At 49.4% G+C, this 14,916-nt stretch overlaps 1 protein-coding gene across 1 annotated transcript in view; it reads right to left on the bottom strand.

The window, feature by feature from the left end:
- Positions 1-10,077, bottom strand: part of sspo (SCO-spondin) — a gene marked incomplete at its 3' end in the record, with an annotated part of 117,942 nt that extends 107,865 nt beyond the window's left edge. Inside the window, exons 1-16 of the mRNA XM_030087744.1 lie at positions 10,013-10,077; positions 9,058-9,267; positions 7,099-7,181; positions 6,842-7,012; positions 6,524-6,732; positions 6,315-6,417; positions 6,074-6,232; positions 5,873-5,958; positions 5,506-5,631; positions 5,264-5,420; positions 4,901-5,144; positions 4,690-4,831; positions 4,446-4,596; positions 3,672-3,844; positions 3,347-3,565; positions 2,257-2,422 (exon numbers count right to left, since the gene is read on the bottom strand). Of these exons, the coding sequence (XP_029943604.1) occupies positions 2,257-2,422; positions 3,347-3,565; positions 3,672-3,844; positions 4,446-4,596; positions 4,690-4,831; positions 4,901-5,144; positions 5,264-5,420; positions 5,506-5,631; positions 5,873-5,958; positions 6,074-6,232; positions 6,315-6,417; positions 6,524-6,732; positions 6,842-7,012; positions 7,099-7,181; positions 9,058-9,267; positions 10,013-10,077 (2,464 nt within the window). The remainder of the gene's footprint in view (positions 1-2,256; positions 2,423-3,346; positions 3,566-3,671; positions 3,845-4,445; positions 4,597-4,689; positions 4,832-4,900; positions 5,145-5,263; positions 5,421-5,505; positions 5,632-5,872; positions 5,959-6,073; positions 6,233-6,314; positions 6,418-6,523; positions 6,733-6,841; positions 7,013-7,098; positions 7,182-9,057; positions 9,268-10,012) is intronic.
- Between the last annotated feature and the right edge of the window lie 4,839 nt (positions 10,078-14,916).

The raw sequence follows: 14,916 nt of genomic DNA, 5'->3' as shown, positions 1-14,916 counted from the left end.
ACGGAGTTGATGTTTAACGGAGTTGAGTTAATGCGGTGTTGGCGATGGCCCATCATGCACCGCGGTGGGCTTCGTGACATCGCGATATTTCATTTTTGCGATGACCGCGACAGCCCTACCACGTCTTGCCGCTAACAACATGCAGTCAGAGAGCCTGCAGCGCTGCAGCGCCGTTCTTCCTCTGTGGTGTCTGTGTAAAATAAGGTTGAACATGCAAACAGCACACCGAGTGGCATGAAGTGCAAATGCAGTCATGGCGTCGTCTGTGGTCGTGGTCTGAATGAGGATCTCCTGGGGTTACTCCAAATGTTTCAGAAACCGGAATATTGATCTTTACACGAATATTGACTGCACGTAAACGTAGCCAGCATCGTCTTTTCAGGCCACTGCACCATACAAGCAACATTCTAAGAGGAGAGAAATGATCACATGCATGATTACTTTTGTCTATTTTTTTGTATTATTGCAGTTTTGCACCGTTACATTTTAAGTCTAATCTGTCCAATCTAGATTATTTAAATTTTGTACATTTGTTGCAAGCATTAATGATGGCAGCAGCATATTTAGCATCAGAACGTGAAAATAATGTTTCCATTCTAAAGCACCTTCATTATCTCCAGGCAGTTTCTTAGTTTTTTAAATCTTTTATAGCAACGAAAATCCTCAGGGCTGGAAACTGTCACACTTTAACTAACGATCGTTCAGTTCTTGTCTTTTACTGAAAATAAAGAAACGGTGCATCGCAAGATTTTATTTTCTTGGTGCTAGATTTTTTTTCCTTCCATTTACTGCACTGTTCAGTGAGATTGTTGTTATATTTCTCTATGTTTATATTATTTAATTTGCACTGCTATTTACTTGGTTTGTTAATAAAATGCTAAACTATTTTTTGGTTCTAGTTTTCAGTGCAGATGCTTTAAAACTGGTTTAAAAACAATATAACATACCATGATTATAATCGAGATTGAATGATATGGAAAAAAAAATTGTGATAATTTTTTTACCATATCGTCCAGCCCTATAATAAATAAATAGCCATGCGTTTGCAGCTAATTAGCAGCTGCGCACCGCGGAGCAGCAGCAGCGAGCACTTGGATGCTCCATGTGAGCAGCGCACTGTTCGGCATTGCCCCCCCACGACCAAACTTTTACCCTGCAGGAAACACTGATATGTGAGCTTTTGTTTCTTTTTCCTCGCTGTACCGAAAAACGTACCGAACTGTGACCCTGACACCGAGGTGTGTACCGTACCGTGGCTTTTGTGTACCGTTACACTCCTATAATATAATATAATATAATATAATATAATATAATATAATATAATAGCTCTCACAGCTCTCCAGAGATAAGAGGATTGTCTTTTCATTAAAATGATGGTGCTGTGGGTGGATGAGCGAGAACACAGCTTGAGTCTCTGTTTCCACGACAACCTTTCAACTGGAAAACTGCACGACTGTTCTCTACGACCGTGGTTCGGAGGTTCGGTGGCAGCAGTTTAGAAAAGCTGTGTTTTCCCCGTTTCCATGGAGACGGTGTCACGGCACTGGCTCAGTTTACACGGGTTGCGTTACGGATTGTGTTGCGCCGTGCTACGCTCCGCAGCAGGAGCTACAACATAGATATGTGGCCATAGATGTGAGAGGCTACTAGCATCAGCCTGGTGTAATAAATGGCTGTATTTCCATTATGCTGTATCTGAGAAGAGGTTTGCAAGGGGGAACTATTATATTGGAGGACTTGAATCTGGCTGTCCGTGGTTTTATGAGTCCACCATCTTTCGTCCAGTCCCCGGCGTTTACGGAGAAAACAGAGCGGCTGCCGGGTCACAGGTGACTCTGCTGCAGCTGCAGGGCGTCAGGCCACACGTGAAATGCATGCAGTGGAAATACAGCCGCTTATTACTATGGAGGCCACTGTAACCAGAGTAAAACGGGCCATACACTTAATAAATCGCTTCCTAAAAATTGTGTTTTCAGTGACTCGGAAACACTGTTGCCATAGAAACAAAACACACTGAAAGTTCTGCATTTTTCCTTGAAAACGTCACGTAAATGGATGTTAAATTTTAACTGGATGTTTAATCACTGATCCTCCCTTAAACCATCCACTCAGAATCTTATCAACATTAGCTGTGGAAATTTTTAAACCAAATTCATAAAAACTGTTCAGTGTTTGGCGGCATGTCGAGCTGAGGCAACCTGAACTCACGGCGCGCCGCGCTGACGGACACTTCCTGCTCTGGGTCTCGGGACTTACGGCAGAAGGTGTGGTTCCTCCAGGGCGTGGCCACGCCCTCCTGGGCGCAGTGCCGGGCGTACGCCGTGAGGACGGTGCAGTGGCACGCCCCGTGGGGGGCGCAGCCGCACACCTCGGACAGGCACAGGCGGAAGTACGGATCCCTGTCCACCACGTCGTGACACGGCTGCATGGAAAAGGATTAAGAAATGAACCAGGATAAAAGATCCAAAACCAACAAAACAGCTGCGATCACTAAAAGTAAAAACATAAAATGGTTTGAAACACTAACAAAGGCTGTGAAAGAAACAACGCAAACAAAACATTAATAATAAAAGTGAGAGAGCCACAGCAAGAAAAACAGCTCAGAAAGAAAACAAACCGATGTCCTAAATGCACATGAAGACAATCAAAATATCTGAAAACGCTAAAATTATGGAAAGAGTCCAAACCAAGAAAAAGGTCAATTTTTTTCAAAACAGACAAAAGTGTTCATAATTGTTGGCAAATAACTGAAAAAGATGAAACACCAAAAACTGATAAAATGCCCAAAAATATGAAAACCGCAAAAAAAAAAAAAAAAAAAAAAAAAAACAATAGAAAGGAATCGTTAAAATTTCCTAAAAGCATAAAGTTGCTGAAACGGATTTAAACAAAAAAGTCTAAAATTCAACAAAAATTGGAAATTAAATTTTTCAAAAAAGATGCTATATATAAATTTAAGAATAAATCTAAAATTCAAAACTAAACTGTAGGCAAGCAATTGAAAGATGAAATAATGAAAATTCTGAATCAACAAAAATGGCTAAAAATGCTGAGAAAAAAGTGAAAACAACTAAAGAGAAAAATGACAATATAAAAAAAAGCTACAAAAAAAGGTTTAAACACAGAAAATCAAAAATGCTGTCATAATCAAAAAAATGTAAAACTGCCAAAAATGTACAGAAATGAATAAATAACTGAAAAAAAAAAATCATTAAAATGACTCAGACACAAAAAGCTGCTGAACCTGTAGAGCTATTAGAACCTCTCAGGTTGTCATGGTAACCAGACTGTACTCCAGCCTGAGTCCAGCAGAGCCAGCTGCAGTCTCTCTATCCTGGTTCCTGACCTGGAAGACGGCGCTGTGGACCACGGCGCACAGCGCCTCGGCGTGGCCCCGCCTCTGGCTGTAGGTGGAGCAGGGGTCCGGGGCGGCGCCCGGCGGCAGCACGCACCGCTCCGTACGGAACTTGTCGGCAAACGACCGGACGCTGGTCTCCACGTCTCCGTCGGGCGTGGTGAAGTCGTCCAGCTGGTTCCAGGTCAGGGTCCCGCACAGGCCGCGGACCTGAAAGACAGCGGGTGGAAACGGGTCTCTGGGCTGGTCTTCGGACGCTCGTGGGCACTCCGGCAGGGCGTCGGCCTCTGGCCTGACGGGGGTCGGCGGACCTCACCTTGTTAGAGAAGCCAGGCTGCAGGGAAACCAGGACTAGGGGTCCCTGCAGGAACCAGAGCAGCTGGGCCCCGAAGGTCTGGACCAGCAGGAAGGAGGAGGACGGCCGGCGGACCACCAGGTCCCCCGTCACCGCGGGCAGCGCCTCCCTCTGGCCGTTCAGCATCACTGCGCCTGAGAGTCAGAGAACAGGAGGCTGAGCTCAAACACCCAGGAGGCAGAACCGGTTCAGTGAGGAGCACCGAGGTCCGAACTGCTGCACCGGAGTGTGATCTGCACCGTTACCGTGGTAACCACCGTGAAAGGAAACAACCGGAGACACTCGTACCGGTCAGTCCAATCAAAGATGGAGGGGTGTGATCGGCACAGGTCCAGCTGACGCTCACCTTTTATTCTACTGGAGACTGAAAGTCAGCTGTTCCTCCAAAAGAACGACAGAGAATCTCTACCCCGCAACCGTAACCACGGTTTGAATCCCTGCCAACAATCTGTCTGTGCTTTTCTCTCCTTCGAGCCCCGAAACCCCAACTTCTGAGTCTGGTTCTGCAGGAAGTCTCCTCCGAGGCTGGTTCAGTCAACCTGGTTCAACTTATGGTCCAATCCTCCACAGTCGTCCTTGTGTCCCTGCCTCCCTGTTTCTCTGCCCCCTCGTCCCCTCGTCCCCTTGTCTTCATGTCTCTTCAGGAACATCAGTTGACACTACTGAACCATCTTTACATGCTGTTTTTGTTTTGTGGTGACGGTGTTTCAGTGTTTCGGTGTTTCGGTGACTCACCGGTGTCGGTGATGGTGACTGTGGTGCGAAGAGCAGTGACCGACACCTCCTTCAGACACCCTCCTCTTCCTCCTCCTCCTCCTCCTCCTCCTCCACCCGCCGTACACTCCCCGCAGCGCAGGCTCACCACCAGCTTCTTGTCCACAAAGTCCTGCAGCCCGAAGACGCCACAGGTTGAGGAGGACGGCGAGGCTTTTCTGATGTCTGCTGCATGAAGGCGGGGGTGTCTCCACCCGCGTCTCACCTCCACAGCGATGAAGGGGCAGTCCCCCCCCTGCAGGGAGTACCGCTTCCTGTCAAAGGTGGTGACCTGCAGCGCCCCCATCAGGCTGCACTGGGCTGCACACTTCTCCCTGGAGCACTGCCACTGTCCTGCTCTGCAGGTGCTGGAGGAGGGGGGGGGGGGGGGGGTCAGGGAGGAGGAGGGGGGTGAAGATGAAGACGAGACGTCTCACCAGGTGTTGCACTGCTGCTGGATGGTGTCCCCCGCCTGGTAGGAGCGTCTCCGGTGGAAACAGGGACAGCGGTCGGGCTGCAGGCACAGGCCCCGGTGCAGGAACAGGCCGGGGGGGCACTCGCACCCCCCCACACACTCCTCCCTGCAGCGAGCCGGAGGCCCGGGGGGCTGGGGGGAGGCGCAGCTGGGGGCGCAGGAGGACACACAGTCGGAGAAGACCTGTCCTCCGGGACAGACTCGGGCTGAGAGGACACAGAGCGGAGGACATATTCCACTGAGCACCAGAGGGGGCAGCGGCGAGTCACAGAGACCGACTGGAAACAGCCGAGACGCGCCAGAGACGCTCTCTGCATGCCGTTACCACAGAGGGCGTCCGTCCTCCAGGCCAGGACCACCTGCTGCTGGGCGCAGTCCCGGGCGTAGCTGGCCAGCGTGTCGCACACGGCGGCCCGCCGGGCGGCCGGCGGCACGCTGCAGTACAGGTACAGGCAGGCCTCTGTGTAGACCGCGGGGTCCAGCTGGGGGACAGACGCAGCTCAGCGGGTGAAAGTGTGTGAGTATGTGTTATGTGTGTGTGTGTGTGTGTGTGTGTGAGGGCCTCACCCGCTGGTGGCAGTGTGTGAAGGGGCTCTGCAGCAGCCGGTGGCACTCGGCTTCTGCCCGCCGCCGCAGGCCGTCGTCCGCCTCGACGTCGCAGCTGTGGCCGAGCTCGGCCGCATCGCTGCAGTCCTGGAGGACGGTCAGGACACACACTGGTCAAACACACACAGATACACACTCACAAACACACACAACTTTCATCTTCAAGTTTATCTGAATTCACAGTTCTTCCCTGCACCCACAAGGGGGCGCATGGTGACCCCCTCACTGCTGCTGCTCTATTTCACTGACTGGAGTTTTGCTGCTGCAGATCTTGAAGCTGCCATCTTAAAAAATAAATAAATAAATAAATAAAGGAAAGAACTACTACTTCGTTGCGTCGGTCTGGAACTTTCCAGGAGTTTCCAAAGCTGGCGGCGTACAGCGACACCGAGCCACTCACGGTGGTGAAATCATCTGCAGACACAGAGTTTTAATGAGCCGCCAGACGCCACTTTCACAGAGGAGGAGGAGGAGGAGGAGCAGGAGGAAGAGGAGGAGCAGGAGGAAGAGGAGGAGGAGATTGGCCCACCGCCGGGGTCGTTGTTGTAGACTCCACAGAGCCCCCTGGTGGCCCCCAGGTGCTCTGCCGTCACCGTCAGGTACACTGTGTTGTTCAGGTCGAACTTCAGCCTCACCCCCAGGCCGCTCTCCACAAACAGGAAGTCGCCCAGCCAGCGGACGCTCACTCCTGCAGCGGACAGGGAAACAACACTGTCCAATCAGCACCGCCGAGTCTCCCGACTGTTGCCTCAGCGGCAGCTCGAATTTACCGTTCTGAAAGAGCGGCTCTCCGTTTGGGACAGCGAGCTCGTTCAGGGTCAAGGTTCCATTCTGAACTGAAACCAAGTCCAGACCCAGCATCATCCTTAGTGCCTGGGAGCCACACACACACACACACACACACACACACTCAGTTCAGAAGGAAAACAGCCAGAATCCAACCCGTGGGATCTGATGTGACAGCGAGTTGGCGGCGGACCTTGCTGCAGTGTCCTCGCCCGTCGCACGCCGTGCCGATGTACACGGCCCAGGTGCCGTCGGCAGACGAGGCCAGGAGGTAGGTGCAGCCACCCTGGAAGTGGAAGTGTCGCCGGTCGAAGGTCCGGTAGTGAGCTCCCCCCCAGGACGAGCACGTGGCCGAGCCCTGGGGGAGCAGAGCGCCGCGCACCCGGGGGGACGACGGCGAGTCTGAGGACGGAGGAGACGGGAGAGACGTCCAAAAGCTGAGATCCCTGTCTGCTTTTCTCAGACTGGCTTGACCCCGGCAGCCAGCCCGCGACCCCGTGCCCCCTCTGACCTGGGAGCAGGGTGTATGTGCAGGACAGGCAGGCGTGGTCCGAGGCGTTCCTCCAGCTCCGCCCCCACAGGCCGCCGCAGCACTGCTCCACCGACATCAGGGACGAGTTGTGGACTCCGGGGAACTCCTGGCAGCTCCACGTGGAGAAGCAGCGCCCCCGCACGCCCACGCCTGGTTCCAGATCAGCGGCATTTCGTCAGGAACGGGGACGGGGTCACGGCGAGTTACAGCCAGACCTGCGTTCGATCTGGGCTGACCTTCAGTGCAGCGCGCTCCTCCCCAGCCCTCGCAGCAGCTCCTCACCGTCCTGTTCACCCTGGAGTGGTCCACTTCTGGAGGTCTGAGGAGGCAGAAGAGCCAGAAGCTTTACCTGCTTCAGCCCATTTTAACGCTCCTGGAGCAGAGAGGACGGACATAACGACTCCAGCCAAGCAACGGTGAAGCGTACTGCCGTGTCACAAGACATTTATTCACATTCAGCCTTATTCTGAACAGAAATTCACCTTCTGTGCTTCGATATTTTATTCAGGAAACACTATAAAAGCTACAGGAAGGATGAATATACAGTAAAATAAATGATAAACACAAATGAGCTCTTATAATTTTACCACTGACACTTTAAAACAGGGGTGTTCAACCTGCGGCTCTGGAGCCACACGTGGTTCTTAAGTCTCTCTGTAGCGGCCCCATGAAGCTTTCACAACAGGGAAAGTGAATAAACATTTAACTTATTTTTAACATAGTGACACACCACAGTACCTTCCAAAATGATCGGTCGCTCTTGGTTCAAAAGGGGTTCAAAAAAACTAAGTTCAAGTAAAAAATTGATAAAACCACCAGATATGGAAGTAAAAAATGACAGAATGGCTTAAAAAACCTGAAATGTCTAGAATTTCTTAAAAAAGAAAATTAAATATGGTTGGAAGAAGGTGCCTAACTGCTTACAAAGAGGCAAAATGGTTAAAACAGCTAAAATTTCGAAATTATAAGTGAAAAAAGGCTTAAAAAAAGGAGCACAACTGTTAAAATCAGGTACAAAAATAGGCTAAATGTAATAAAATGTTCACTACTATGAACTGTAGTCAAACCATCATAAAAGCATCATAATAAGTTTTAGTTTTTCAGAAGCTGCGTTTCGCCTCATTTAAAAGGTTAAATGTTCTTTATGGCTCCAGAACACTTGGTGGAAAGTCAATAAAATTACTGTTTTGGTCATAAAGGTTACAGAACCCTGCTTTAAAACAACCTGGACTCTACATGTACAAACATTAAATGCAATATTACTGACATTTAGCGCTTCTTTGTAAAAAATATGTCAACATATTAAGCTAGCAGCGTCTGATGAACAGAAGCTAACATTTGTTAAACTCCTAAATTAATTTACACCGCAGAAAACCGTAATAAAAGACACAACAAAAACAAAATACCTTCTTCTGAATTCAAGCGAGGTGCTTTTAAGCTTAAACTCATCCGTCCTGTATCCCGTTTTCGTCGTTCTTTACATTAATTTTCAGAGTTTTTTTTCTCATATCGAAATCGCGCGTCTTAGCGCTACACTTCCGGCTGCACCGGAAGTGCTCCTAAATGAAATTCCTTAACATTAAAATACAGCTTTAAAAAAAAAAAAGCAAAGAGGGCTCTTTAATTTTAACGCCATCAAAGCAAAGGTCAGTAAAAGACAATGAACTGATCAGCAGACTTCTATAAGACACATTTTGTGTTTTGTTCTTTCAGGAAACCGTGCTCTTCCTCTGAACTCTGAATCATTCAACCAACCGGTGTGATCCTCGAGCATAGTTTGGGATTTTTTTTTTCCCCCTGAATTTTATGGTCCTGACATCTGTCCCATTTGAAGAGCTTTTAATTAGTTAATTTCACAGGTTTTGTGAACCGATTGCAGCTTTTCTTACATACTTAAGATTCTGTCCTGTTGAATTTACAGAGCAGTGCACAGCGTATGGCAATTTCCGGCAGTTCAATCAGTCTGTAGAAAACTTCATAACATGGATGTTGATATCCTGATGTGCTGATATTCTGTGCATCCTAATGTTGACCTGGCCTCATGCAGGCCTGAAAAAAGCACTGAACCTCTGCGCTGGCCCGTCCTGCTCACTGCATTGTTTTACTGTTTCTACATGAACGTGAAAATGTTCTGAACAGAAAAAGCAGAATGATGCGTTTCTCCTGAAAGCGTTGCTATGGCAACGGGTCCATACTTGTAGAGGAAGCAGGACGCTCTGGGCCCCTGCTGCTTGTAGTACAGAGCGATGCCGTCGTCGCCGCCGTGCTTGGCGCGCATCCTGTCCACGTCCAGCCTCCAGCCCTGCGTGTCGTACTGGTACACCTCCGAGCAGCTGGCTTCACGCTGCAGGCGGGGGGACAGCACTCGATCCACGCTCTCCTCCACCACATGTTCACACCAGTGCCTGCAACATCAACGCCAAACAGCTCCAGCAGGGTGGACAAACTGTCATGAGCAATAAACCACTGTCAGTAATAGATTACTGGAAATATTTATTGATTTAAGTTTTCATTTAATAATTAACAATTGAGGGGCGCCACCCTGGAGAAAGGGACTGAGACCACATTAACAGTCTTAAATTAAAGGATTCACTTGTGTTTCTCGATATTCATCACAAAATGCAACTGAACACTTTAGTAAATGGAAAGGTGTGAAAAATGAGCACTCAACTGTTATAACCAGCAAATGTCACAAGAAAAGCGTGAAAACCACCAGAATAATCAAGTTTAGTTTGATTAACAAATGTGTTTACTGGTATTCACACGTCTTTGATTTCAAAACCAACAAAAAGGACTATCAATCACTTTCAGATCAGGACCCTGACTTCAGGGACCTGTCCCTGTTTCTGGGAATCAGAGAACCGACAGCTGGGTTCTTCCTGGAGGCGTTCCTCTGGTTTCTTTCTGCATGACTCATATCATGTGGGAAAATGAACAAAAGAATGTTTTGAATTTGGACTGAAGGATAAAGTGAGTTCTCTAGAGGGACCAATCAGGCTTCTCCGTCTCACAGTCCAATAGCGGGTCTCATGGACGGCCTGGTTTTTCTAGTTATCACTTTAGAACAAGAGAACGACCTTCCTGCAGTCAAACTGGGAACGTGGGAGAGAGAAGAGAGTTCTGAGGACTGAATGGACTGAATGGACTCACCCCGTCCCCGTCACTGTCTGCAGACTGAGGAGAGCCAGGAGGAAAATCTCCACAACTCCAGCCATCATGTGTGCAATATCTGTAAAAAAGACAATTAATGTGACCAAAAAGATGATTTTTAATCATCAAAGTTCAACCGACGAGAGAAGAAAAAGTAAGATTCCATTTTTTTTCCATTTTCTACCGCTTATCCGGGGCCAGGTCGGAGGAGGGGGGGCAGCAGTCTCAGCAGAGATGCCCAAACTTCCCTGTCCCCAGACACTTCCTCCAGCTCTTCTGGGAGGATCCCAAGGCGTTCCCAGGCCAGCCAAGAGACATAGTCTCTCCAGCGTGTCCTGGGTCTTCCCCGGGGTCTCCTCCCAGTGGGACATGCCGGGAATACCTCCCTAGGGAGGCGTCCAGGAGGCATCCTAAACAGATGTCCGAGCCTCCTCAGCTGCTCCTCTGGATGTGGAGGAGTAGCGGCTCTACTCCGAGCTCCTCTCTGGTGACTGAGCTCCTCCTCCTATCTCTAAGGGAGTCCAGCCCCCCTACGGAGGAAGCTCATTTCGGCCGCTTGTATCCGGGATCTTGTCCTTTCGGTCCTGACCCAAAGCTCATGACCATAGGTGAGGGTGGGAACATAGACTGACCGGTAAATCGAGAGCTTCGCCTTTCGGCTCAGCTCCCTCTTCACCACAACGGACCGATACAATGACCGCATCACTGCAGCCGCTGCACCGATCCGCCTGTCAATCTCACGCTCCATCCGTCCCCCACTCGTGAACAAGACCCCAAGACACTTAAACTCCTCCGCTTGGGCCAGAGTCTCTCCACCGACCTGGAGGGGCCAGACCACCTTCTTCCGGTCGAGGACCATGGCCTCGGATTTGGAGGTGCTGATCCTCATCCCTGTCGCTTCACACTCGGCTGCCAACCACCCCAGTGCATGATGGTCCGGGTTCGATGAAGCCAACAGGACAACATCATCTGCAAAAAGCAGCGATGAAATCCTGTGGTCCCCGAACCGGACCCCCTCCGGCCCCTGGCTGCACCTAGAAATTCTGTCCACAAAGATTATAAACAGAACCAGTGACAAAGTTCAGCCCTGCCGGAGTCCAACATGCACCGGGAACAGGTCCGACTTACTGCCGGCAATGCGGACCAGACTCCTACTCCGGTCACACAGAGACCGGACAGCCCTTAACAAGGGGCCCCGGACTCCATTTTCCCGGAGCACCCCCCACAAGATACCACGAGGGACGCGGTCGAATGCCTTCTCCAAATCCACAAAACTCATGTGGACTGGTTGGGCAAACTCCCACAAGCCCTCGAGCATCTATGGAGACTATAGAGCCGGTCCAGTGTTCCACGACCAGGACGAAAACCACATTGTTCCTCCTGAATCTGAGGTTCAGCTATCGGTCGAATCCTCCTCTCCAGTACCCTGGCATAGACTTTCCCGGGGAGGTTGAGGAGTGTGATCCCCCTATAGTTGTAGCGCATCCTCCGGTCCCCCTTTTTAAACAGGGGGACCACTACCCCGGTCTGCCAATCCAGAGGCACCGTCCCCGAACACCACACGATGTTGCAGAGACGTGTCAACCAAGACAGTCCTGAACATCCAGAGACTTCAGGTACTCAGTGCGAATCTCATCCACCCCCGGTGCCTTGCCACCAAGGAGCATACCGACCACCTCGGTGACTTCAGCTTGGGACGAGTCTGCCTCTGAGACCTCAGCCTCTGCTTCCTCCAGGAAGACGTAGCAACGGCATTGAGGAGGTCCTCGAAGTATTCCTTCCACCGTCCAACAATATCCCCAGTTGAGGTCAGAAGCTCCTCCTCCACTGTAAACAGTGTTGGCGGAGACCTGTTTTCCCCTCCTGAGGCGCCGGACGGTTTGCCAGAATTTCTTTGAGGCCAACTGATAGTCCTCCTCCATGGCCTCCCCGAACTCCTCCCAGACCCGAGTTTTTCCTCCACGACCACTCAGGCTGCAGTTCGCTTGGCCTGCCGGTACCTATCAGCTGCTTCTGGAGTCCCATGAGCCAACAAGGCTCGATAGGACTCCTTCTTCAGCTTGACGGCAGCCCTTACTTCCTGTCTCCACCACCGGGTTCGGGGGTTGCCGCCATGACAGGCACAGGAGACCTTACGACCACAGCTCCGAACAGCTGCTTCAAAAAGTAGGTGGACAACATGGTCCACTGGGACTCAATGTCCCCAGGGACATGAGAGAAGCTCTCCCGGAGGTGGGAGTTGAAAACCCTGCTGACAGACGGTTCCACCAGACGGTCCCAGCAGACCCTCACAACACATTTGGTTCTGCCAAGTCTGTCCGGTTTCCTCCTCCGCCAGCGAATCCAACTCACCACCAGGTGGAGATCGGTCGACAGCTCTGCTCCTCTCTTCACATGAGTGTCCAAAACACTCAGGTGAGAGAAGGAAAGGAGGATGGATTTTGTTTACAAATAATCGAGATTTTGGTGAGTAAAATGTTCCTCTTTTCCTAAATAATATTGATGTTTTATTAAGTTGTTGATGCTTATTGTATGTGCAGTTGGAGACTTGTGCACTTCAGCAAAAGCATTTATTCTGGCTGCACAAGTATCTATCTGCTATGCAACAACTGCATATCTGTATATTAAGAATTTGTTTAAAGACATGAAATAGTTATTGAGAGGTGATCTGTCGTAGTGTGAAATGCACGATCCGCCACTGGGATCCAGGGTAGACTCCAGACACCCGCAGCCGCTGCTAATAATCTGGTTTTAGGGTCGGGTGACCATATTTTGAATTTCAAAAAAGAGGACTGGCAGGGGGGGTGAGACACAAATTCAGATAGGCTTCTCAGAGGTTGATGAACATGCTTTACTATGCTTCAATGATGAAAATAACTTCATCAACTTATACATCATAACTTCATCATAACTTCAATATCTTCAACAAAATAAAATGAAATGTAAAAACTTGTAACAAAATAATAGCTCTCAGACTCTTTACAAATATTAAATAGCCTAATGTTCTAAATACTCTTCTGTTAGAAAATCCAGCTTCAACAATATATTTCTTAATAACTGTAATAAGATAGAAGAATATAAGAGTCTCACCAAAACACTAACTTAACAAACAAAAAAGATATATACTTTTAATCTTTCATTGTTTTCTTCATCCTGCTTTTCTTCTACATTCTATTTTTCATCTTGGTATGTTGGATTTTTTTTTTTTTTTTTTTTTTTTTTTTGCAGTTCGTGTGTGTGCGCGCGCGTGCGCGCGCTGCGCAGATCGGCTCACAGGACCGCCTCTCGGTAATTACATCACGCAACAAAGTGTTATCATGTTTATTTACTTTGGTTTATTTGTTCAGCACAACACAATGAAGGCAGTGCAAGGAGGGAACGAAGCCCAGAGGGCTGGCGCTACATCACAGTACTGTGTGCAAAGCGCTGCTCAATTTACGTTCACGTGCTGAGAAACAGTGGACACTGGACATTTCCTTGTCCCGCCCAGACGCCCTGGACAGGAAGTAAAAAGAGGACATGTCCGGGTAAAAGAGGGCGTATGGTCCAGAGACCAGTTAGCTCTGTTAGCATTCACAGCTAAAGCAGCCTGGAGGAGGAGTCTGGACTCAGAGGGACCTGGAGGGACCTGGGTGGAGCTTCCACTGATCCGCCTGGAGGTGAAGATCTGTCTGAGAGACTGGCCAAGGGGAACCGCTGGACCCTGAAGACTACCTGGACTACACTCACTGGACCAGCTGACCCTGGACCAGCTGCCATCAGGACACCTCTGGACTCCTTCAGGCTGACCCGGGACCAGCTGACCCTGGTCCAGCGTCTATCAGGACACCTCTGGATCTGCAGACCAGGTACTTTATTTCCTCCTGTTTGCTCTGAGGCTGAAGCAGCCGTGGCAACAAAACTGAGAACACATCTCTGTGATTTCGTTTTAGAAAACTTTCACATTCACACAGCAGCGTTTTGAGAATGACGTCTGTTTACGCTGAAACCCGTGCAGTTCACATGTTCTGCCACGGGATGGTGCTGTTGGCTGCTTTAGCAATGAAACCACACAATCATGCTGCAGAGAACAACACGGAGAACAATACAGTCTAAACACGAACAATGATTCATATGGACGGAACACCAACTTGAATTGTTATGGTGACTGTCTAAAACAGGGGGGGGGGTCAAACTGGTGCCAGGAAGAGCCGCATGGCTGCAGGTTTTCCTTCCAACCAAGCAGGAGCACCAGACTCCTCATTTCATCAGGTCTTCAGTGGAGCTTGATGAAATGAGTGGAATCTGGTGTTCTCCTGCTTGGTTGGAACGAAAACCTGCAGCCACTCGGCCCTTTCTGGCACGAGTTTGACACCCCTGGTCTAAAACTACCAAGTCCAGGAGAATCTGGACTGGAACCAGGAGAACATGGATTGGAAGTCATGACACTCTGGAGGAAAGCATTGTTCTTATTGTCCATTTAATGTGCAAAACAACTGTTCACTACGACCGGTGCACCAGACCAGGACCAGAACCAGAAACAGGACCATAACAAGAACCAGGACCACAAACAGTACCAGGACCAAGATCAGGAGCAGCAGTTCAGACATTTGCAGTTTTCTAGTTTTTATGGAGATGCCGTCGGAGTGTTTTCAGAAAGTTGCGTTTTGTATTGGCTCCAAGTACCGTTGTCATGGAAACAGAAACCCAAAATGCAACCAGTGTTTTCACTTGAAAATGTGTAACGTGGCCTGAAGGATCTGACCGAACCCATCAAAAAATAAATACAAAGACAACAAAATAAAAGCCCGAACTGCACTGAGCTCCGGATGGGGCTGCTGGTGGTCCTGGTCCACCAGGAGACGGAGCCCGGGTGCTTTAAAGTTTTCACTGGACGTCCTCGTCATGTTAACAGGGACTGAAAC

The sequence above is a fragment of the Salarias fasciatus genome, unplaced genomic scaffold (genome assembly GCF_902148845.1).
Source record: "Salarias fasciatus unplaced genomic scaffold, fSalaFa1.1, whole genome shotgun sequence".
Classification (NCBI taxonomy): Eukaryota; Metazoa; Chordata; class Actinopteri; order Blenniiformes; family Blenniidae; genus Salarias; species Salarias fasciatus.
Note: the sequence above shows the minus strand (reverse complement) of the source record. Positions and strands in the feature narration are given on the sequence as shown.